General features: G+C 45.4%; 1 protein-coding gene across 3 annotated transcripts in view; it reads left to right on the top strand.

Moving 5' to 3' along the window:
* ACP7 (acid phosphatase 7, tartrate resistant (putative)) overlaps nucleotides 1–25,875 on the top strand; it is a 32,941-nt gene that overhangs the window by 1,375 nt on the left and 5,691 nt on the right. The window contains exons 1-11 of one of the 3 annotated variants that reach the window (XM_075323489.1): nucleotides 2,202–2,288; nucleotides 9,334–9,438; nucleotides 11,680–11,883; nucleotides 18,946–19,128; nucleotides 20,364–20,389; nucleotides 20,780–20,877; nucleotides 21,049–21,111; nucleotides 21,194–21,308; nucleotides 21,708–21,821; nucleotides 23,642–23,699; nucleotides 24,033–24,100. In XM_075323489.1, coding sequence (XP_075179604.1) covers nucleotides 9,339–9,438; nucleotides 11,680–11,883; nucleotides 18,946–19,128; nucleotides 20,364–20,389; nucleotides 20,780–20,877; nucleotides 21,049–21,111; nucleotides 21,194–21,308; nucleotides 21,708–21,821; nucleotides 23,642–23,699; nucleotides 24,033–24,100 — 1,029 coding nt within the window. In that variant the 5' untranslated portion in view covers nucleotides 2,202–2,288; nucleotides 9,334–9,338. Of the gene's footprint in view, nucleotides 1–2,201; nucleotides 2,289–9,333; nucleotides 9,439–11,679; nucleotides 11,884–18,945; nucleotides 19,129–20,363; nucleotides 20,390–20,779; nucleotides 20,878–21,048; nucleotides 21,112–21,193; nucleotides 21,309–21,707; nucleotides 21,822–23,641; nucleotides 23,700–24,032; nucleotides 24,101–25,875 lie in introns of those variants that run through there. The other 2 variants (XM_075323491.1, XM_075323490.1) reach the window with 2 other exon arrangements.

Here is a 25,875-nt window from a genome sequence, read left to right as displayed (position 1 = left end):
GAGGTCAGGGCTCTTCGGGGGCCGGATCATCACCTCCAGGACTGGATGATGTGAGGTCAGGGCTCTGCTGGGGCCGGATCATCACCTCCAGGACTGGATGATGTGAGCTCAGGGCTCTGCTGGGGCCGGATCATCACCTCCAGGACTGGATGATGTGAGGTCAGGGCTCTGCGGGGGCAGGATCATCCCCTCCAGGACTGGATGATGTGAGGTCAGGACTCTGCTGGGGCCGGATAATCCCCTCCAGGACTGGATCGTGTGAGGTCAGGGCTCTGCGGGGGCAGGATCATCCCCTCCAGGACTGGATGATGTGAGGTCAGGGATCTGCTGGGGCCGGATCATCCCCTCCAGGACTGGATGGTGTGAGGTCAGGGATCTGCTGGGGCAGGATCATCACCTCCAGAGCTCCTGGATGTTGGGGGTCATTGTTCAGCTGCAAATTAAATTTGGAGCCAATGAGACACCTCCCAGATTACATGCGGGGTAAGTATCTGCTTGAATTTCTCAGCATTGGGGTCATTAAGGGCCCATGCCCACAATCAGCGTGATGTGATTATCTGGACGCAGGGTATTTTTTGCTTGGTCCGCTGCATACTCCCGCGTCTCCACACGAGAAAGTGACCTGCTGCACATAGGAAACCTGCAGCGCAGGTCAGTGTACACAGCGGAAAAGAAGCAAAGTGGGCTGGAGATTTCTACACATACCATCCACTGTGCTTGTATTGTACACCACAGCAAAAGTACCCGACTAACACTGATCTTGGGCACGGACCCTACAAAATCAGCAATGTTCAGGATCATAGGCACAGTGAGCGGCCAAGGAAACAGTGCAGCAGAGGAAGACAACATACCCTGTAGGAAAATGCCTGGAAGTGACATCAGCTGAGAACTGCAGCAACCAGAGCACTATATGGAGAAAAGTATCGCTGCCAGATTTTACTAGTGAATTCACATTTGTCATTTGATCACATTGCCCCCAATGTATAACATTCAGCCCTCCCCCCCCCCAAACCCTCCCCCTTCCCGTGTATAACATCTGGCCCCTCGCCCTCTGATGTACAATGTCCGGCTTGTTACCCCCCAGTTAACATCTGGTATCTCGCCCCTCGGTGTATGTCATCCCCGATATAAAACATCCATCTCCCAGGTGTATAACCTCAAGACCATAACATATGGACCTTCCAGATCTCTCATAATGAAGAATCGACGAATTTCAGCTAAAGCAATAGACATCATGGGGATTTCCCGTGAACGTGATTGTGTCATTATCCATGAACATTTGGATATGAGGAAGCGATCTGCAAAGTGGGTCCCCAAATGTTTGACAAGAGATCTGAGAGGCAGCGAGTGACAACGTCCCAGTCCATTTGTCAGTGTTTCCGGACTGATCAGAACTTTCTGGATCGACTGGTCACTATGGATGAGACCTGGATTTATTTGTATGACCCTGAAAACAAGGGGCAGTCAAAAAAGTGGAGGCACAGTGGTTCTCCTCGTCCAAAGAAGTGCAGGGTGCAAAAAATCAGTCACTAAGGTGATGGCGCCTGTGTTCTGGGATAAGAAGGGTGTGCTGCTAGTGGACTACCTTCAAAAGGGTTCCCCCATCAATGCAAGGTATTACATTGAACTTTGCGACCAATTGAAGGCAGCGCTGAAGGCCAAAAGGCACTGTCCAAAGGAATCTTGTTCCTGCGAGACAATGCTCTGCTCACACTGCACAAAGTGACCACGGCAAAACTGGCAGAGCCGGGCTTCCAGCTGGTGACCACCCACCTTATTCACCAGATCTAGCTCCCTCCGACTATCATCTGTTTCCAAATCTGAAGAAACACCTCAAGGGTACCAAATTTCACACCATTTCTGATGCAATGGCTGCTACGGATGCCTGGTTTAAGGCACAACCGAAATCCTTCTGTTTGCTAGGCTTACAGAACGTGAAATACCGATGTAAGAATTGTGGTGACATCAGTGGAGAGTATGTGGAATAAATGGAAAGTTTCATCATCCTATCTCGTTTCTTTCTGGGTAAAGCTAAAGACTTATCAGCAGATCTCGTAGTTACACTCCACCAAACATAGAAACATCCAACTAACTATTGATTGTTCGTTTTTTTATGCACGTCTTGTGCATTGCTGGTTTTGGGCAGTAGAGGGAGTCGTTACCCGCACAGGACGCGCCCCATAGGACGTCCCTTTTGTTTTGTTTCCGGCTTTTCCAACACTGTCTCCAGCTGAAATTTCACTTGCGGCTGAGCTGAGGGAGAAGTGTTTCATTTTACCCCTTCCCAGGTACGTACCACATAGGATTCAGCCCTGACGTCTCATGTACAACACTACACTGCGTTCTGTGAGCCGTTTTCATGGGATACGTGCCCTGAAATCCGCACCTAAAAAGTGTGTTAAAGGGGTTTCCAGTTTCGCTGCAGGGCTTGTAAAAAAAAAAAAAATCAAGAAGCTGTGCCTTGCTCACCCTCCCCTGGTCCAGCACTGAGTCTCTGCTTCTGCTCCGAGTGTTTATTGCCTAGAGCTCTGAAATCACGTCAACGGTGCTGTAGACAATCAGTGATCTCAGAGGCTCTTAGTGGCTTTTACTGTCAACGTGGGCAGAGGCACTGAGCTCACTGACTGGCTGCAGCTATGTCGATGTGATGTCACAGCTGCAGACAATCGCCAGGAGCATTGGCGGATAATCAGCACTGGACCTGAGAAAGGTGAGTTAAGCTCTGTCTGTTTTTTTTGGCACAACAAACTTCATCCTAAACTAGACTTTAAGGCCCTGTGCACACGCTGCAGTTTTTTTTTAAAAATCTGCATGCCTCTCCTGAAGCCAGCAAAGTCTATGGGTTTAGATTTGCCGTGCACACGGAGCGTTTCTTGTCCTTGCGGTTTTGGTGCAGATTTTGATGCAGAAAAAGTCTACAGCATGTCAATCATTGATCGGGTTTACGTTTTTTCACCCATAGACTTCAATTCATTGACTTTCTTGATGGACCAAAAAACTGCATCAAAACCGCATCTGTATTTTTTGCCACAGCGTGCAGATCTGGTGCAGAAAATTTCATAGCCTTAATGTGCGGTGAACATATCCTGAGTGTCTACTATGAAGCCCAGTTATAGGCGCTGGGCTTCACAAGTGCCCAAACATGGCAGACATGGGGCCTTCAGGAGGACACAGCTCCGATGGCAAAGCCATGGAGGACAATAGTTGCCTGACAGGAGACCTTCTCCCCATTTCCAACCTCTTAAATTCCGCAGCATCTAAGGCGGGCTTTGCACGTTGCGACATCGCAAGCCGATGCTGCGATGTCGCACGCGATAGTCCCTGCCCCTGTCGCAGGTACGATATCGTGTGATAGCTGGCGTAGCGAAAATTATCGCTACGCCAGCTTCACACGCACTCACCTGCCCTGCGACCGTTGCTCTGGCCGGCGACCCGCCTCCTTCCTAAGGGGGCGGGTCGTGCGGCGTCATAGCGACGTCACACGGCAGGCGGCCAATAGCGGCGGAGGGGCGGAGATGAGCAGGATGTAAACATCCCGCCCACCTCCGTCCTTCCGTATAGCCGCCGGCAGCAGGTAGGAGATGTTCCTCGCTCCTGCGGCTTCATACACAGCGATGTGTGCTGCCGCAGGAACGAGGAACAACATCGGACCTGTCGCGGCACCGGCATTATGGAAATGTCGGTGAATGCAACGATGATACGATAACGACGTTTTTGCGCTCGTTCATCGTATCATCTAGCATTTACACAGTACGATGTCGAAAGTGATGCCGGATGTGCGTCACTTTCGATTTGACCCCACCGACATCGCACGTGCGATGTCGCAACGTGCAAAACCGCCCTAAGGCGGTTTTCTGCTGCAATCAAAGCTAGACACAGGTGCTGGCTGTATAACACAGCTGGCACTATTGTTTGGTGCGGGCTCAGCTCCTGAACCTGCACCATGCACAACTACAGTACATGTACAGTGGATGTCGCTAATGGAAATGAGCGAGCCCCGAAACTTCCCTGGGTTCACGAGGTTCTGATGCTTTTTGAGTCAGTTTGCAGCTCCATGCTGATTATAATACAAAATATTACAGTTTTATCTCCCTCTATTAGTCACTGTTCCTCTAAATCCCAAACCACAAACCACTTTGCTGTGTCACGACTCCTCCATATGACCCAGATAGGAAGGATACAGCACGTGATAGAGGGAAACGGAAGGTTCAGTGATGGTGGAATAGGTACCGCAGAGCTGTGAGCCATTGCTGGAGAAAAGCGGCACCAGAAGTGTCTGGCGTCCACTTATCTCCCCCATCTATCTAATATATAAAGCTAAGTGTATGTATGTCTATAAGGCTATGTCCGCACTTTGCGTCGTCCTAGTTGCAGTTCTAAACGCATCCTCTGGCAGAAATTGCTTTTGCCAAAGTTGCTTTTGAGCACAGAATCGCGGTAAATACGCGTGCGTTTTTGCCGCAGTTTTAGCCGCGTTTTTAGCGCTTTTTGCATGCTTTTCCAATGCTTAAAGACAGATGCGTTTTGAACATAAAGACACTGCTAAATAAAGATTAAACAGTAAAACACTATGAAAAAAGGGGAAAAAAAGAAAACATAATTATTAAATCATAACGAAATTAGTTATGTTTAATAAAATTATAGCGGTTTTATGCTATTTATCGCTAAAATTCCAAAAAATTATTGTTTTTCATTAATTAAATTGTCGGACTATGTGTGTAAAGGGACATATCATTTCATTATTTTGATGGCAGAAACGCATGCGTTTATATAGTCCAAAACGCATTCTTTCTGCACCTAAAATGCAGGTAAAACGCTGGAATTCTGATGTTGGTTGCTTTTTACAGCTTCTCATTGGCTTCAATGTTAGCAAAACGCAGCCCAAATGGCAAAAACAATTGACATGCTGCTTCTTTGAACGCAGGGTTTTTGCCCAAAATTATGCAAATTAAACGCAGCGTTTTGAACTGCAAAGTGCGGTCTAGAAATCCCCATTTTCCATAGACTTTGCAGGAAAATCAAAACGCATGACTTTTGGCATGAAAACGCTGCAGAAAAGCAGGTGAAAATGCAAAGTGCACACATAGCCTTTGTGTGTGTGTGTGTGTATATGTATGTCCACTAAAGGGATCCGCACCGTTGTATGTACAATCATGAAATTTTGCACAGACGCCCCATGTGACTCAGGGAACATCGTAGACTTTGTTTTGACGGGAAAAATTAACGCCGCGCTTTACAGTTACTCTCAAAAATCCTGCCCCCATTAATCTGAATGGAGCTGGGAGACACGGGCTATTAATAGCAAGTGTCAGTGGTTGCTATAGGAACAAAATAAACTGTTAGTATAAGAAGCTTATGTGTGAGTGAGAGACAGAAAAAGACAGACAGAGACAGACAGGGAAAGAGACAGAGACACAGACAGAGATAGACAGGGAAAGAGACAGATAGAGACAGCCCTGGAAAGAGACAGACCCCTGGAAAGAGACAGCCCTGGAAAGAGACAGCCCTGGAAAGAGACAGCCCTGGAAAGAGACAGACCCCTGGAAAGAGACAGCCCTGGAAAGAGACAGCCCTGGAAAGAGACAGCCCTGGAAAGAGACAGACGGGGACAGAGACAGCCCTGGAAAGAGACAGACTGGGAAAGAGACAGAGACACAGACAGAGATAGACAGGGAAAGAGACAGATAGAGACAGCCCTGGAAAGAGACAGCCCTGGAAAGAGACAGACTGGGAAAGAGACAGAGACACAGACAGAGATAGACAGGGAAAGAGACAGATAGAGACAGCCCTGGAAAGAGACAGCCCTGGAAAGAGACAGACCCCTGGAAAGAGACAGGCCTGGAAAGAGACAGCCCTGGAAAGAGACAGACTGGGAAAGAGACAGCCCTGGAAAGAGACAGCCCTGGAAAGAGACAGACCCCTGGAAAGAGACAGCCCTGGAAAGAGACAGCCCTGGAAAGAGACAGACGGGGACAGAGACAGCCCTGGAAAGAGACAGACTGGGAAAGAGACAGAGACACAGACAGAGACAGGGAAAGAGACAGATAGAGACAGCCCTGGAAAGAGACAGCCCTGGAAAGAGACAGACCCCTGGAAAGAGACAGGCCTGGAAAGAGACAGCCCTGGAAAGAGACAGACTGGGAAAGAGACAGCCCTGGAAAGAGACAGCCCTGGAAAGAGACAGACCCCTGGAAAGAGACAGCCCTGGAAAGAGACAGCCCTGGAAAGAGACAGACGGGGACAGAGACAGCCCTGGAAAGAGACAGACTGGGAAAGAGACAGAGACACAGACAGAGATAGACAGGGAAAGAGACAGATAGAGACAGCCCTGGAAAGAGACAGCCCTGGAAAGAGACAGACCCCTGGAAAGAGACAGCCCTGGAAAGAGACAGCCCTGGAAAGAGACAGCCCTGGAAAGAGACAGCCCTGGAAAGAGACAGACCCCTGGAAAGAGACAGCCCTGGAAAGAGACAGCCCTGGAAAGAGACAGACCCCTGGAAAGAGACAGCCCTGGAAAGAGACAGCCCTGGAAAGAGACAGACGGGGACAGAGACAGCCCTGGAAAGAGACAGACTGGGAAAGAGACAGAGACACAGACAGAGATAGACAGGGAAAGAGACAGATAGAGACAGCCCTGGAAAGAGACAGCCCTGGAAAGAGACAGACCCCTGGAAAGAGACAGACTGGGAAAGAGACAGCCCTGGAAAGAGACAGCCCTGGAAAGAGACAGACCCCTGGAAAGAGACAGCCCTGGAAAGAGACAGCCCTGGAAAGAGACAGACGGGGACAGAGACAGCCCTGGAAAGAGACAGACTGGGAAAGAGACAGAGACACAGACAGAGATAGACAGGGAAAGAGACAGATAGAGACAGCCCTGGAAAGAGACAGCCCTGGAAAGAGACAGACCCCTGGAAAGAGACAGCCCTGGAAAGAGACAGCCCTGGAAAGAGACAGACTGGGAAAGAGACAGCCCTGGAAAGAGACAGCCCTGGAAAGAGACAGCCCTGGAAAGAGACAGACCCCTGGAAAGAGACAGCCCTGGAAAGAGACAGACGGGGACAGAGACAGCCCTGGAAAGAGACAGACTGGGAAAGAGACAGAGACACAGAGATAGACAGGGAAAGAGACAGATAGAGACAGCCCTGGAAAGAGACAGCCCTGGAAAGAGACAGCCCTGGAAAGAGACAGACCCCTGGAAAGAGACAGCCCTGGAAAGAGACAGCCCTGGAAAGAGACAGCCCTGGAAAGAGACAGCCCTGGAAAGAGACAGACCCCTGGAAAGAGACAGCCCTGGAAAGAGACAGCCCTGGAAAGAGACAGACGGGGACAGAGACAGCCCTGGAAAGAGACAGACTGGGAAAGAGACAGACCCCTGGAAAGAGACAGACCCCTGGAAAGAGACAGCCCTGGAAAGAGACAGACTGGGAAAGAGACAGACCCCTGGAAAGAGACAGACCCCTGGAAAGAGACAGCCCTGGAAAGAGACAGACCCCTGGAAAGAGACAGCCCTGGAAAGAGACAGCCCTGGAAAGAGACAGCCCTGGAAAGAGACAGCCCTGGAAAGAGACAGACCCCTGGAAAGAGACAGCCCTGGAAAGAGACAGACCCCTGGAAAGAGACAGCCCTGGAAAGAGACAGCCCTGGAAAGAGACAGACCCCTGGAAAGAGACAGCCCTGGAAAGAGACAGACCCCTGGAAAGAGACAGCCCTGGAAAGAGACAGACCCCTGGAAAGAGACAGCCCTGGAAAGAGACAGACCCCTGGAAAGAGACAGCCCTGGAAAGAGACAGACCCCTGGAAAGAGACAGACCCCTGGAAAGAGACAGCCCTGGAAAGAGACAGCCCTGGAAAGAGACAGCCCTGGAAAGAGACAGACCCCTGGAAAGAGACAGACCCCTGGAAAGAGACAGACCCCTGGAAAGAGACAGACCCCTGGAAAGAGACAGCCCTGGAAAGAGACAGACCCCTGGAAAGAGACAGACCTGGAAAGAGACAGACCCCTGGAAAGAGACAGCCCTGGAAAGAGACAGACCCCTGGAAAGAGACAGCCCTGGAAAGAGACAGACTCCTGGAAAGAGACAGACCCCTGGAAAGAGACAGACCCCTGGAAAGAGACAGCCCTGGAAAGAGACAGCCCTGGAAAGAGACAGACCCCTGGAAAGAGACAGACCCCTGGAAAGAGACAGCCCTGGAAAGAGACAGCCCTGGAAAGAGACAGACCCCTGGAAAGAGACAGGCCCCTGGAAAGAGACAGACCCCTGGAAAGAGACAGCCCTGGAAAGAGACAGCCCTGGAAAGAGACAGACGGGGACAGAGACAGACGGGGACAGAGAGAGACACAGAGATAGAGACAGACAGACAGACAGAGAGACTGATACAGAGACAGACAGAGACAGACACACAGAGACAGACAGACAGAGACAGACAGAAATTCGAAGGGAGATAGCTACTATCCCAGGCAACGCCCGGGTACTACAGCTAGTTGATATATATATTTAGGAAGGTGCATATTTATAATTACACTGACCAAAACCAATATGAGCCCGATTCATCATTTGTGTGCTTTTCTTTTTTTTTTTATTTGAGTGCCAAATTCTTCAAAATGACAATCGCAGTTCATCAATTTTGCACAAAATAAAAACGCTCTTTGTTTTTTGTCTTTAAAGCATTTTTTTTTTATTTTAGTGCTGAAGTTGGGATTTAAATCTAACCCTGTTTCACCCTGCCTAATACTCCCCCTATAATTTTCTATTGCCGTTGCTCTGATCGGTTTCCAGTGATTTGGGACCTGCCGGCATCTCCACTGTTTCATGAAGCCGGAGGTCAGAACTCAATACAAGTCTATGAGAGCCTCATTCTGGATCTCATAGACTTACACTGAGACCTTGTGACTTGTGCAAGGATGAAAATGCATGAGGGTGAGTATAAGGCCAGCTGCAGGGGACTTAGATTTAAAGCGCCACTCCAGTGCTGAAAAAAAAAACCCACTGGAGTGGTGCTTTAACCTTTTTTTGACCGTTTAGTACAAATAATCGCACATTCCTCTAAAATGTTGCAAAATTTGAGCAAAAAATGTTAGACATACATTTGATTTTAATCCATCCTGTTTGTTTTTTGTCATTTAGATGAGTGGTGCTAGTGATGACGGGCGTCCACTTTTCTCCCCCTGTTATTGAAATTACAAGCACTCTCATCCGCGTCTTGGAGTGCAGAATGGGGGGGGATGCTGGTTGTGTGATTGGACCCTTATGGTTTTTCAACCAATGATCCTGTACATTGGGAAATTAGGTATTTGTATATGGCCTTACTGAACTGATCTGTTCCTTTTATCAGGCAGGATGAGGACGTCTATTCTACCCCTGTGCGCGATCGTCATGGTCGTAAGCAGCGCCAGCATTGGGTGGTACCAGCCTGAGCAGGTGCACCTCTCATATACAGGTGAGCATCGGCCATAAAGTGGACTGTAATTTTGCATAAAAAAAACGTGTGTCATGTACAGGAATAAAACACAGAACACTGAAATGAATATTTTTTACCTGTTAAAGATGTGTAAAGATTGATAATGTAATGGTTTGCTGGTTGATGTCAGCTGTGAATTGTCAGCTGGCATCAAGCCCTGGGGTTAGTAATGGATAGGCGTCTATCAGACACCCTCATTACTAACCTAATAATAATAATAATAATAATAATAATAAAAATAATAATAAAAATAATAATAAAAAAAAAAAACACAGAGAAAAATACTTTGTTGAAATAAACACTCTCCAACACTTTCCCTCCCTTCGTTCATCACTTTATTAATAAAATAAAAAAACAAGCAGGTCCGCCGTAGTCCAGGAAATCCATCATAGTCCACAAATGGAAACCTAGAAAAAAAATACAAACACAGAGAAATAAAACAAGACATTTACCTTAATTCACTTAATTCAAAAAGAAATAAAAAATCCCACTCAGGTCCCACATAGTTCAGCGATTCCATCAAACAAAGTCTATGGCGCATCATTCTGACACTCCATAGACTTTGCTTATAGGCAATTCCAGGGTTACGCTGCACTGCATGATACCGGTGCCTATGAAGAGCAGTGACATCAGTAACGTTACTGTAGCACTCAGGGATAAGGGGTACTCGGTTCCGGGCAGAATAGGTTTTTCAGGAACTCACGGTGGTGGCCGTTACCCGATTCCGTGCCCTGGACCCTTTTTGTAATGTGGATATTTACAGGGGAGAATAAGGTAATGTTCACTTGTGACGCCACTTGCGGTGTTGCGGCTAAGTGTAGGGAACTGCCGCTGCAGAATTTCTCTACTGGGGCTGATGGTATTGGCAGCTAGAATGGTAGTCCCTCCGCAAGTATGGCTTTCCCCAGAGGATATATGGTGTAGTGGGCGTCGGAAGAAAGAGTCCACACAGAGGTATAGTGCAACTGGTTTACTCACTGCTGGTAGATGTTAACTGGTTGCCCGAGGCCGGCTGGTCCCGTTCGTCCCAGTGCCAGTTTAGTTCTCTGGTACCTTCTTCCCCTGCACCTGTCTCTGGTAAGTGGGTCCCCGTGGTATAGAACACTGGGGGTCCCCGGTTTGTGGTTTGTCCACTTCTGCTGCCTGACGGTAGCGTGAACCCTGTGGGGTTGGAGTCTTTGGTCCTGTCCTCAGTTCTCCCTTTGCTACTGAGTCTTCGAATTCTTACGGCCAGCAAGGTCCTTGATGGTCACCTTGCTGTGCAGTTGTTATCAGGTCGGCTTGGAGCTCTTTCCTGTCGTAGGGTCCTGTACCCTGTCGGTGCGTAGTTCCGGGAGTACTCCACCGTACTCCACTGGCAACCACTTCTCCTGGATACCAGGTCCCCATCAACCCGGGTCAGACAGTCTTCACCTTTCACTTTACACTCCACACTCTCACTCCGATTACTGTCAACTCTCCCTGTCCACAGTCTGCCCCTCCCACCTGGTCAACTAGTGGACTGGAGTGGCTCCACCTCTAGGCGGCCATCCATTGGTCCCACCCTAGCTATGTACCATTGTATGGGGGATTGTTTGGGGGAAAATTGGGATTTCCTGGGTTTTTTGTGTTACCGACACTGGGGTTCTGGGTCCCTAAGGGGGTAGGCCCTGCATCCCTGGTGGGGATATAGTACCTTGTAGCTCCCTGATGGCTTCGGGGGCGCTACATTACTGCTCATCACGGGGTCACCAGGTCACTCCGCGCGGTGAACTAGACTCAGCACCTCTGAACAGTTGTAACATTGCTGATGTCACTGCTCTTCAGAGGCACTGGGTATCACTCAACGCAGTGTGGCTTGGAATGGTCAGTAAGCAAAGTCTATGGAGTGTCAGAACGAGGCTCCATAGACCTTGTTCATTGGAATCGCTGGACTAAGTGGGACCTGAGTGGGACTTTTTTCTTAATAAAGTGGTGAATAAGGGTAAGTGTATTGTTTTATCTCTGTGTTTGTATGTTTCTGTTTTTTTTTTTCTTCACAGGTTTCCATTTGTGGATTCTTCTGCTACCGCCATAACACAGTGTATGGCACCGTGCAGAACGGCTCCTTCAGCTGCCTAGAGTCAGACCCCCCCATTGGTATTGATGATCTCTCCTGATGGTTCCTTCCTCTGGTGGCGGCATCCATCATACTGCTCAGTATAATTTATAATTATTGCATTGAACTTACTTTCCATCCAGGTCATCCAGCAACAATGACTGTGACCTGGACCACCTTCAGCTGGACCCCGTCGGTAGTAGAATACAACCCTCTGCCCGGACGTCCTTCCTTCAATCTCACTGCTTATGGCAGTGTCAGCCTCTTTGTAGATGGAGGACCAAAACATAGAAAGATGTTTATCCATCGGGTTACTCTGGAGAATCTGGATCCTGGTCAGAAATATGGTAAGATAAGATCAGAAATGACGGGAGGATGGAATGGTTGGGGTGGTCTCTTCTCATTGTGTCTTAGGTGGGCTTTGTTTTATACCAGACTAGTGAGTGTGATGACTGTCACAAGGTGGTGCTAGACACTATTTGTATGCCGTAAATGGAGCAGTAGTCAGACAGGCCAAGATCAAAAACCAGTAGGGCACGACAATACACTGGGTGGGGGGCAGACAGAGACGAGGCCAAGATAGAAGCCGAAGGTCAGGATTCTAGGAGTGTATGTACAAAATACAGGGAGCAGGAGGGGACGTGGTCAGGAGGAAGTCCGAGGTCAGAAGCCGGGAAGTCACAACAGAAATGGTGAGGTCAGGCAGAGACAGGTAAACAACAGTCCATGGTCGAGAAACCAAGATCTGAACACTGAGCACCACGGGAGCCAACAGCACAACTGTAAACAAGAAGTACGACTGGCGAAGTCCTGAGCTAACAGACTCCCTAATGAAGCAGGGCAATCACCGGGAACGAGAATCATCTGCGAGAGCCTCTCACAGGAAAACGTGAAACCCAGTGCTGTGAAACAACCTGAAGAGCACTTATCCTGCACCATAGGCAACATGTACCGGCTCTGCAGGACAGCATAGCAGAACAATACAGAATGTTCTGCACATAGGAATCATGACAGTCAGGTTGTTGAATACTATAGTTATAAGTAACTTCTTTAACGAGAACCTGTCACTTGCAATAATTATGTAATCTTTTAATCTAGTGTAAATGCCGCTGTTCTCCTGAATCCGGCAATGTTTTTCTTTAATTTTTACTCTTCTCTGTTGCTTCGATATGGACCACTTTTACCTGTATAAAATATAGTCTTGTTATCAAGTGGGTGTGGTCCACAGCTCCTCAGGGGATGACTCCTTGATGACCACACCCACTCATTAAGGCTAGAGTTATATACAGGGAAGAGTAGGCCATATCTCAGGAACAGAGAGGTCCAGAAACAAAAGAAAAACATCGCCGGATTCAGGAGAACAGTGACACTTACACTGGTTAAAAATTAAATAAAAATATTTGCGGCAATTAATTGTTATACAGGTGTAGCAAAGTTGGGGCTGTCATCTGGCCGTAATCGAGTATGTTAGCTGAATTCTGCTGGTGTCCAACCACTAAAGAAAGTAAGTTCTGTAACATCTGTACTTGGGCTTATATACTTTAGTGTTCACAGCTTAAACTGAGCAAGACAAGCTGTTCTCCTCCTCTTCTAATCTGTAAGCTTTTTAGAGCATTTACTTTTGCTTTAAGCCCCTCTGGTGCCATATTTTTTATAGTGAAATCTCATCAGACAGATGTTACAGGAGATATCCAGTTCTTAAAAACACTCATTATTAGTATATTACATTGGGTATGGGTCTGAATTTCCGCAACTTCATCAATCAGCTGTTTCAGGGGGCCACAGTCCTAATGTACAGAATTCCAAATACAAGTTTATTGAAATATTGGGGGGAAAAAAACACAATTCCGCCATTTTTTATATATATTATATATAATATATATGTATATATATATATATATGTATATATATATATATATATAATTCTCCAGGCGTATCTAGATCTAGGCCCTGTTTTTGATGTGTTTTTGGTGCAGTTGTGGGTACAATTTGGTGCCCTAAACTGTATAAATTTCCTTCTCCAGCAAAGTCTATGAGAATTAAGGCTAGGCACGTGCTTTGCGTTCACCTACTTGCAGTTCAAGAAGCACCTTTTTTCCCTAATCAATTTGACCAAAGTTGCCTTTTTCTGGAATTTTGCGCTGAAAACGTATGCGTTTTTGCCGCGTATTTGATGCGTTTTCAGCGCTTTTTACATGCGTTTTCACCAGCGTTTTGACAGATGCGTTTTGAACATCAAGACACTGCCTAATAAAGTTTAAACAGTCAAAAAGAATGAAAAAAGAGAAAAAAAAATAAAACTATATTAATGGGAAAAAAAAAGAAAATAGATGTAATTCATAAAATTATAGCGCAAATATACATTTTATCGGAAATATAGCAATAAATGCATATTTTTCATAAATTTAATTGTCGGATTTTGTGTGTGTGTAAAGGGAGATAGCAAATCATTATGTTAATGTCCAAAAACCGTGCGTTTTGGTAGTCCAAAACGCATGTTTTCTGCACTGAAAAAGCAGGCAAAACGCAGGAATTTTAAGGAATCTTGGTTTTTGCCATTTCTCATTGACTTCAATGTTAGCAAAACGCTGCAGAAATGGCAAAAACAATTGACACGTTGCTTCTTTGAACGCATGGTTTTTGCCACAAAATATGCAAATTAAACGCAGCGTTTTAAAACGCAAAGTGCAGTCGGAAATTCAGGTTTTACCATTGATTTTGCTGGAAAATGAAAACGCAAGCCATTTGGCATCAAAAAGGTGCTTATCAAAACCCTGCAGAAACGCAGGTAAAAACGCAAAGTACGTTCTCAGCCTTAGAAATGCTGTCCGTACAATGCTTCTTTTTTGCCTGCTGTTTTGGGTGCAGAAAACAGAAGCAGCATGTCAATTTTTGCATTTTTCCATTGAATATAGTGAAAAAACACATGGGCAAAAACGCACCAAAATGCGGCTAAAACGCACCGAAAACGCGTAAAAAATGCATGCATTTTTTAATGCGATTTTTCAGCAGAAGGAGCGTTTTTTTGATGAAGTAACAAAACTGCAGTGTGCACATATAGCTTCATATACTTTTTTTTTTTATTTTTTATTTTTTTTTTTAATTTTGTGGTTCAACAAAAATTGAGAATTTTATACACAAAACCCCAAACAAATAAAAAAATAAATTTGGTTTACTTCTTTCTGAGATCCATCTTTTTTTCTTTGTCTGTTAATGGAGCTGTATAAGTTCTTGTTTTTTTGCAGGGCCGGGTTTTAGTTTTTATTGATCCGGTTTTGGAGCACTTGTGATGCTTTTTAGCGCATGTTCAGGGGGAACGGGCAATGACTGAAAAGAGGCAATACTGGGGTTTTCATTTTGTTTTCTTTTCGGCATTTGCCTTTTAGGTTAAATCATTTTATGTTTTTATACAAACGGAGTGTTAGGTCCTGTGCACACGGTGCGTTTTTTAATGCATTTTTTGTATGCGTTTTTTGAGAAATCTGCTCCAGAATCTGCATGCCTCTCCTGAAGCCAGCAAAGTCTATGAGATTTCTGAAACGCTGTGCGCATGTTACTTTTTTGTTTTTTGTAGATTTGGTGCAGAAAAAAATCTGCAGCATGTCAATTGTTGGGGCATTTTTTTTCCTGTGTTTTTTAGCCCTTACAGCCATTGATTTCACTAAAAAAAAAATATAGAAAAAAAACATCAAAAACGCATGCCAAACAGTGCATATTTGATGCAGGAAATTTCTGCACCAAATCTGCAGCATGTGCACATAGCCTTATAGATAGGGTGATACCAAATCTTCAATGAAGCTCAGCCACAGGCTGGGTTTCATAGGAGGATGATGGCGGCTTTCATTAGCCCTCAGATGCCATGGCGACCCGTAGCTGCCATGACACAGCTACATTCATGAGCACCGTTATGAGGACATACTATTAGATCAGGGTTAAAAAAATATACAAGCCGGGCTTATGTAATTGGTTGCTACGGGCAACAAAAAACTGTTTTTCTCTTAGGGCCACAATGATAGTTCATAATAGGCCTCATTTCTCCAAACTGTTTTTGTTGTCTATAGCAACCAATCAGAGCACATCTTATAATTATTAAGCTAGTCTGGTAAAATGAAAGCTGCACTGTAATTGGTTGCTATGGGCAACAAAAGATGCATTTCTCTCGATGATAGATCGTAATAGGCCTCATTTCTCAAAACTGTTTTTTGTTGTCCATAGCAACCAATCAGAGTACATCTTATATTTATTAAACTACTCTGGTAAAATGAAAGCTGTGCTGTGATTGGTTGCTATGGGCTACAAGGCTTATTTTTCTATTTAGGCTATATCGGCGAAAAATGATTGATTGGGGTCTGACCATAGGGCTTCCCCCCAATCTGGGGAATAATGAAGTCCACTTACGGTAGTGCACATGGGGGACCACTGCTCTAATCACTGTCTACAGGAACAGTAGTCACACACGTGCACTACCACTGCAATGAATAACGGGGAGTCTGCCGTACATACTACCAATCCATTCACACATGAAACACAGGACCCCCGTTCTCAGAAGTCGGACCTCCACCCCAATACTTATACCTCCACTGATCATACTGTTATTACCGTAACTGTCCTGTGACAAGGTGATGAATCTCACTCTAGTTCACCAGGACTACCATTCTACCACTCTAGTCCACCAGGACTACCAGGGGTTGTCCCTTTTCAGAAAATCTTGGTATAATAAACAAACCATGCGTCAGCGAAGACAATAGGCAATACCAGATATTCAGAGCTGGACCTGGGGTAAATGATTAAAGGCCGATTTGTTTGTTTTTATATCAAACTGGGGACCATGATTTCCTATAAGTAGAGAATCCCTTTAAGGCTATGTGCGCACTTTCCGTCGTCCTACATGCAGTTGTAAACGCACGTTTTAGCCTTAATTGATTTAGCCAAAGTTGCCTTTTTCAGAAATTTAGCGCTGAAAACGCATGCGTATTTACCGCGTTTTAGATGCCTTTTTAGCGCTTTTTCCATGCGTTTCCACATGCGTTTTCACAGATGCGTTTTGAACATCAAGACACTGCTAAATAAAGATTAAATAGTCAAACAGAATGAAAAAAGAGAAAAAAAAGGGACAAATCTATATTAATGGGAAAAATAATAGAAAAAGATATATTTAATAAAATTATAGCGTTAATATACATTTTATCGGTAAAATAGCAATAAATGCATAATATTCTTACATTTAATTGTCGGATTATGTGTGTGTGTAAAGGGACATATCAAATCATTATTTTGAAGTTCAAAAAGCATGTGTTTTGGTAGTCCAAAATGCATGTTTTCTGCAATGAAAAAGCAGGTAAAACGCAGGAATTTTGATATTTCTTGCTTTTTGCTACTTCTCATTGACTTAATGTTAAGAAAACGCACCACAAATGGCAAAAACAATTGACAGAGTCCTTTTCTGAATGCATGGTTTTTGACCAAACTTATGCAAATTTTGAGATGCGTTTGGAAACGCAAAGTGCGGACAAGAAATCATGAATTCTCATTGTCTTTAATGGAAAACCAAAACGCATGCATTTGGGCACAAAAACGCTGCAGTTCAAAACTGATGCTAAACGCACCTGAAACGCAGGTGAAAACTGAAAGTGCGCACATAGCCTTAGGCTGTGGTCACACGAGCATATGGCATCCGATGCGAGTGTATCGGATGCGGCTCTTGGCTCCCGCTGTGCTGCGAGTGTAAGCAGAGTGTCATGCAGCGGTGATCCGATCCTGCAATCGGATCGCAGCTGTGGAGGAGAAGGCAGGCGCTGCGGAGGAGAGGGAAGGATTAAGCTCCCTGTCTCCTCCATACTCAGCTGATGCAATTATCGCACTGCACTTCGGTGTCATCCAAGTGCAGTGCGATGTTTCTCTCACACCTATAGACTTGTATGGGTGCAAGTGAAGATGGATCGGATTTCACCCGCAGCATGCTGCAATTGTTTTCTCAGTCCGATTAGGGCTGAGAAAATACTCGCAGATGAGAGTAACATGGATCTGAGTGGAATGCAATTTTTTATCACGTTTTCACGGTCTGTGGTGTAGGTGTATGTTACATGTGTGTGTTCAGCGTGTATTGTCTGTGTACTATCTGTGCTAGCCAATGAAGAGCAGGAACTTCTATACTCTGTCCCTGGCGCTGCGGTCTCCGGCGCTGCTGATTCTGGGTCCGCCTTGCAGTGAATATGCATGAGCATAATGAGTGGGCCCAGAAACAAGTGACAGCACCGCCGAAGACTGCAGAGCTGGAGACAGAGAGTATAGAAAATTATTTTATTTCAAAGACACGTGCTTACTCCGGTACGTGTCACATGGATCACATCAGTGTTGCGATCTGTGTGACACCCGTGCTGCCGGAGAAAAAGAGACATTTCGCCGTGTGGAGCACATGGACATGCATGTGCTTCAAACGGGCACATGTCCGTGAGAAAACAGGGATATGGGGCTGCGTATGTCCGTGTAGATATGAAAACGGACGTCGTACGTACCAGAATCACGGATGTGTGAAGGGGGCCTAACAGAGTGTTTTTACTCGAAACGCGTAGAGCTGGATAATACCATCATGTAATTATTTTATCCCCCTTTTTTCATTTTTTTCCCAATAAATGCGGTTTTAATATGGACTGAATATCTCTCTGAGGTTGCTGGATCTTCCTCGCTTTTTCTTCCTATCTCCAACATACCCTTGTGATACGGCTGATCGTTGGTGATCATGGCCCGCTTCATGGTGCCAAACGCTTTTGTTATTTTTTGCTGTCCGGGAGGTATTTGGAATCGTCACCACTATCACTCATCATCCTCCATGTGTGAAATCCCTAACCAGTGATAATCATACAGTCATCTTTGACTTCTTCTATAAAGCAGCAATATTTCATGGCGATCATAAGGGAGTAATCCACGGGTGTAGTTTACGGCCTTAAAATATGTGATGTGCTGTATACGGACAAATACCATACACCCTGCACCGTGCCATATATCCATCATCTGCCATCATCTGCCTAACAGTCTCCTTGGTCTGAGAGTGAATTACGGCCAGTTTGGGGCCACCTGCCATACTGCGGCTCGTTTATCTCAGTATATTTCTGAGAACCTTGTTTTTCTCACTGATGATTTATTATTTCTAGGTCATAATCATTGTGTCCTTGCTGTAATGGGAGTTATGGCTCCCAGCACGGACTACACCTACAGGTGGGCTTGTACTTGTACTCCGCAGCCTGCCTGAAAAAGCAGAGCTGCAGTATTAATGCTAGTCAAGGAGAAGAGTGAGGCTTCCTGACTACCCCCAGACTCCATTAGATACTGTGTACACTTGCGGATGATTGACAGCTGGGCCAGGTCAATATTTTTATTTGACACTTATTTTTTACAATTCTTGCCCTTAGTTTATCACTGCGGCAGTTCTCTTGGTTGGAGTCCTCAGTTTTCCTTCCGAGCGCTGCAGGTTGGTTCATCGTGGGGACCCCGCTTGGCTGTGTATGGGGATATGGGAAACGACAACGCTCAGTCCTTATCGAGGCTCCAGAAGGAGACGCAAATGGAAATGTATGATGCCATACTTCATGTTGGTAAGTACTTGACATTTAGGGTTAAGTTATAGGGTTAATTTTTAGAAATTATTAGGGAATTGCAGAAATACCAATGTTGCACAATAGTGTTAGGGAGGTCACATACATGTAATCTACCTTGAAAAGTCATGGAGGGGGTTTCTGTCTCCCAAACACTTTGCCTGGATCCTTCTTGCCTTGATTGACATTTCTTTTTGGCTCTGATACATCATCACAAACCAGCTATGGTGGCAAACGGCGCATGCGCAGAGCGGAGAAGGAGCAAAGGCCAGAATCGCTTCACTGTGCCTGCAGCAAGAGTGACATGGTGCCTACTGCTAATTACCCTGAAGACCCACAGAGGTGGTTCTCGTCTGCCATACAATTACACCAACCAGCCCCTTTCTGGCTTGATTGACCTTTCTTTTGCCAGTATACGTCATCATAAGCTAGCAATGGGGTCAAACAGCGCATGCGCAGTACGGAAAAGAGACACAGGCCAGAATCACTTCTCTGTGCCTGCAGCAAGAGGGACATGGTGCCTACTGCTAATTACCCTGAAGACCCACAGAGGTGGTTCTTGTCTGTCATACAATTACACCGGCCAGCCCCTTTCTGGCTTTACTGACATTCCTTTCACCTGTATTCGTCATCACAAGCTAGCAATGATATCAAACAGCGCATGCGCAGAGCAGAGCAGAAGCGGAGGCCAGAATTTTTCACTGTCCCGGAAGCAAGAGGACATAGTGCCTACTGTTAATTACCCTGAAGAGTCACAGAGGTGGTTCTTGTCTGCCATACAGTTACACTGGCCAGCCCCTTTTTGAATTGGCTGACATTCCTTTTGCCAGTATACATCATCACAAGCCAGCTTCGGTAGCATTGAATGTAGCGTGAAGATCAAGCCAAGGCCAGTTCATCTCGCTTCACTGCGCATGTGTCGGATGCCGATGGAAAAGCCATATGGATATCGCCTCTTGCTTAATATCCTGAAGAGTCTTGGAGGTGGTTCCTCTCTCACAAAGAGTCCCAATTCCTGGCAGCTATATGTCTTGTCCACAAGCCAACTATGGTGGCATGCAGGGTATACACAGTGAAGAGATGAAATGGAGGCCAGTACCCCGCACTCTATTACACCAAATACTGATGAAACGCCTATAGACATGTAAATCAATCCAGGAGGTGTAAAACTGGGGACAATATAAGGTGCAGGTCTCTCCCCAAAATAACGTCCTTTCTGTTTCTATTTCTTGCAGGTGATTTTGCCTATGATATGGACGAGGTAAAATATCTTTATGTCCTGCTGATACGCTAAAAAGATAGCTAATTTCTTCAAGGAACAGCGTCCCTTTTGTCCATAGGCGGTGTCCAGGATAGCAACCCTGGATATCAAGCCTATGAATTGTAACGAGCTTTCAAAAAGAAGGGAGAGCTGGGCTGCTGATATATTATGCTGAAATTATCGTGGATACAATTGTACTAAATTCTCAACTATGAAAAACATCACATCAAGAACGAAGAGATATTGAAAATGTTGAGAAATGTAAAAAATAGAAAACTCTACCGTAAACCACAGATCCCTATTTATCAGCATAGAGTAACAATATGCCAATGCTAGCTATGTCTTGGTTATAGTTATATCTGTTATAGTTAGGTCACACCTTTCTTCTAGGATGACGCTCAAGTAGGTGATGAGTTCATGCGACAGATCGAGTCGGTGGCAGCTTACGTTCCCTACATGACAAGTCCTGGAAACCACGAAGAGAAATAGTGAGTTGTGACCTATATCACTGCCATTATTTGTTGATTTTCAGTTCTTGGACCCCACCAAAAATTTGTAGCATGGATGCCCACCTACCGTATGCCGGCTGGACATGGCATGTAGACTTGATTCAGTTTTTACCATTTTTACATCCCCATCCCCGCATTTTTCTGTTATAGTAACTTCTCCAACTATCGAAACCGGTTTTCCATGCCGGGAAATACCGAAGGTCTGTGGTACAGGTGAGCGGACAGTGGTTGTGCTGCCATAAAAATACATGGTGACATGAGGACATTAGATATCAATGTGTTGTTATTTTACCAGCTGGGACCTAGGACCGGCTCACATCATCTCCTTCTCCACCGAGGTCTATTTCTATCTCAAGTATGGCCAAGAACTGGTGGCCGAGCAGTATCGCTGGCTGCAGAAAGATCTTCAGGTTCGGATGCAAGGTTTCTTTCTTCTGTTTGATGGATGGATGATTTGTACCAGTTTGGGGAGCATACAGCTCCTGAACCCACTGTGCCATAATATGGGGGTGTACTTGAGTGCTATATATTGAATCTATAAAGCCGATGCCAGCAAGGGGTTGATTCATAAAGTATGTTGGATCTAATAGTGTTATGAGGGTAAAAGGCAGAAATTTATATTAAGTTATTCAAAAAATACACAATGTCCTGGAATGCAAAACTTTGGGAGCATAGTCTTCCATTGGTGAAATTTCATCACGGTCCTGCCAAGGGTCCCCCATAGCCCCCTGTACTGTATACAGCACTCGGAGGCTAGCACCGGACACTTTGTACAGGTTCATGACTTACTGATGTTTTATTGTCTGCAGGAGGCCACCAACTCGGTTCATCGTTCTGAGCGGCCATGGATCATTACGACGGCTCACCGACCCATGTACTGCACCAACTTCAACAGTGATGACTGTGTCCAGCTAGATAGTACGGTAAGCCGGCGGGACAGAATGAAAAGCGATGAGACGTCGAATAGAGGAGGAGGATGTAAGAAAACGATGGAAAAGATGGATGGATTAGAAGGGGTATGACTAATAATAGCCTAAAGTTGGCCGTACACTAGACACCTCTTGGCCTAATGCTCATCCGGCAGACAGCTACCTCTCCCGGCTGGCTCCCCTACACACGAGTGCATTTTTTGGCTAAATGTTCATCTGTTTTCAGTTGGGAGAGAGGAGAAAAAAGCCGCCACACTCCCCGGGCAGTGGCTTAATTCCCATTTTAGAAAGAGAATGAAAGCGTTGAAATCGCAACGTGCCGATACTTCTCTCCCTCAACACCATCTGTCTGGTGACAATTGGGAGACCCCATACATATTAGATAGTTGGCTAATCCCACTGAAATTGGCCAATTGACTTTCTTCTTGAGACAAAAGACTTACCTCCATCATACATCATAGAGATTAGTTGTCTGAACCTGCCAATTTCAGCAGGAACGTTTGACCATCTAATTTATATGGTGGCCTCCCCCACTCTCTCCTGGGATCTGGAAGGATGATGAATTTTAACACCTGATTCTTTAGTCCTTCTAGGAGCTAAGCGGCTGGTAGGGATGCCTAGAGGAGAAAGAGGCGACTGGCAGAGGATTGCTCCCCTTTCTCTTTGCAGAACACACATGAATGCTGCCACGAGGGACTATAGGGATAGCGGGAAGCCGGGGCTCCAATGCTGACCTGCAGACTAGGAAGCCTTGTGCTATCCCTATTCTCAGAGGTACCTCTAATGGTGGGAATGTCTGAGTCTCCTTCTTGGTCTTGCTCTAGACCAGCCTGATCTTATAAACCCACCCCCTCCCCCAGAGGGGGTCGGGACAGGAGTGTGATTTAACCCACAGAAATAGACAAACAGAGGAAACCAAATCTCTGTCACACAACACGCACACACAGAGGTATAAGACAATAAGAGATTAGGAGGAAAACAAGAGCAGGGTGGAAACAAAAAGGCCATGGGTAACTCCACATCAACACAAAGCACAAAACAATGCTTTCTTTAGCAAGTTTGTGACACCAGAACTTACAGAAGAACACAGCATAAACTATAGTCGGCGTAGGTAGAAAATTTCCTCCAGCCTAAAAACGAGAGGAGCAGAAGTGATTGGCTTCCTTACAACATGTGATCAAAGATGCCTAACGAGCAGGCAAGCATAGGTTAACTCTTGCTAACCTGTCTATGAATGAACAGACAGTAGTTTTACACCTGGATCTGCCTGATTTGATCAGAAACACCAGAGAAACCATCGAACAGAGTCTCAGACTCTGCAATGTGAACAGAACCTGATTCCGCCATGACAGTCGGAGACTTTTGTGCAAAACTCTGTGTGCCACATGCTCATTTGAACACAGCATGCATGAGTATCGATTGGACGTATATCTGTCAATCAAATGAGCATTGGGCCAAGAGCTAACTCAAGTTTATGCCCACCAGACTCATGAACGATGACCATATAATACAAGGTCTCTCTGGATCCACCACTCTGGAAGTGGTATCCTGCTTAGGTTCACGGAGGGGTCTTGAGGAGAACCCCTGAATCACATCCATAGGCCCTGGACAGGTGAGGTCAGATGTCTTACTAATATCAAAAACCCTTCATACATGACCCAATTCTTGGAGCAACTTCTGCCTCGGGCCGTGTGGGGATGTTTTTAGAGAATGGGTCTGGATTGTTCTCTACACCTTGATGTTTCAGGTATATAGATATCTCCTATGGATCTCGTTGACTCCTCCACTAACACATTTCGTGATCTATTTTGTAGACCAGGACTGGACTGCCGGGTGGACAGTACGCGTTGGAGGATCTATTCTATAAATATGGTATAGTAATAGATATGTCATTTCTGAATATAATAAGAGGATACAATCCTTACTCTTCTGATATTATTTCTGTCATTGAGATGTCTACGAAAACGTAGAGACACAAGTTTCAGACACTGAACACAAAGCCAGCGTGTAATACTACAATTCACCTGTAGTGGGCGCTGCAGAAAAATGCATAGTCAGCTGGATCATCCCCCGGCACAATCCACGCCGATTACCCTTTGTTATTGGTCAGCTATGTTCAGCTTTACTGATGCAAAAATCAGCCCATGTATAATGGCGCAGTGGTCATACATCAGTATTTATACTAATTACATGCATATGTTTTAGGGGTGGACTTGGAAATCTGGGCACATGAGCATTCCTACGAGCGGATGTGGCCTGTATACAACTGTACGGTGAGTCTACTGCACATTATAACATGCGATATTACAGTTACGCGGGTGATGCTATGACATCATGGTGAGTTTCAGACAATTTATCAGGTATGACATCACAGTAGGTTTACTTTAACTAGGTCGTTATGACATAGTCAGTCAGTTAGCTGTTGTCTCGATGTGACTGATGGATAGCGAGGGACAAGGGGCTCTTATACTGTCCCTCAGGCTATCCCTAACCTCCGGATTACCCCTGATGGTAGAGAGTCCCATGCCTTACTATTCTCCTGACCAGCACTAAACTGTTTTCCCCAAGGATGGAAGGTGCAGGAGTGTGATGCCAAGTTGCCAACACAGACAAAGACAGGGAAAAACCAAAACTCAGACACACAGGAATAAACCATAAGAAACTAAGGAGAAAAGCAAGAGCAGTAAGGCAGCAACAAAAGAACAATATGGGCTAAAACCACAACTGCTCATAGGTATAAAGAACTACAACCACCAGTAAGTCTGGATCACAACAGCTCACTAGACCAGTATAGAGAAGCTATAGCTGGCACTAATGGAATAGTCCAGCCAGCATATATAGGAAGGGAGAGAAAGTGACTGGCTCCCCCACAGCATGTGATCAAAGGAGACTAACAAGAAGCCCAGCAGAGATTAACTCTTGCTAGCCTGCCTATAGACTACAGGTCTGTGAATTGATGCAAGAGTCTGATCATAGACATCAAAGTAGTTAGCAGGCAGAGTGCCAGAATCTGTAGACCCCACATATCCTGACGCCGCCATGACAGTCAGCGATGTTTGTAAAATCCTCCTCGTGATAGCTGTGACGTCACAGTAAATTTCAGGCAGGTAGGATACTATGACATCACAGTAAATTCAGGCAGGTAGGATACTATGACATCACAGTAAATTCAGGCAGGTAGGATACTATGACATCACAGTAAATTTCAGGCAGGTAGGATACTATGACATCACAGTAAATTTCAGGCAGGTAGGATACTATGACATCACAGTAAATTTTAGGCAGGTAGGATACTATGACATCACAGTAAATTCAGGCAGGTAGGATACTATGACATCACAGTAAATTTCAGGCATGTAGGATACTATGACATCACAGTTGGTTTCAGGCAGGTAGGATACTATGACATCACAGTAAATTCAGGCAGGTAGGATACTATGACATCACAGTAAATTTCAGGCAGGTAGGATACTATGACATCACAGTTGGTTTCAGGCAGGTAGGATACTATGACATCACAGTAAATTCAGGCAGGTAGGATACTATGACATCACAGTAAATTCAGGCAGGTAGGATACTATGACATCACAGTAAATTTCAGGCAGGTAGGATACTATGACATCACAGTTGGTTTCAGGCAGGTAGGATACTATGACATCACAGTAAATTTCAGGCAGGTAGGATACTATGACATCACAGTTGGTTTCAGGCAGTTGGATACTATGACATCACAGTAAATTTCAGGCAGGTAGGATACTATGACATCACAGTAAATCCAGGCAGGTAGGATACTATGACATCACAGTAAATTCAGGCAGGTAGGATACTATGACATCACAGTAAATTCAGGCAGGTAGGATACTATGACATCACAGTAAATTTCAGGCAGGTAGGATACTATGACATCACAGTTGGTTTCAGGCAGGTAGGATACTATGACATCACAGTAAATTTCAGGCAGGTAGGATACTATGACATCACAGTTGGTTTCAGGCAGGTAGGATACTATGACATCACAGTAAATTTCAGGCAGGTAGGATACTATGAC

The sequence above is a fragment of the Anomaloglossus baeobatrachus genome, chromosome 9 (genome assembly GCF_048569485.1).
Source record: "Anomaloglossus baeobatrachus isolate aAnoBae1 chromosome 9, aAnoBae1.hap1, whole genome shotgun sequence".
NCBI classification, from domain to species: Eukaryota; Metazoa; Chordata; class Amphibia; order Anura; family Aromobatidae; genus Anomaloglossus; species Anomaloglossus baeobatrachus.
This window is presented reverse-complemented; position numbering and strand designations above follow the sequence as displayed.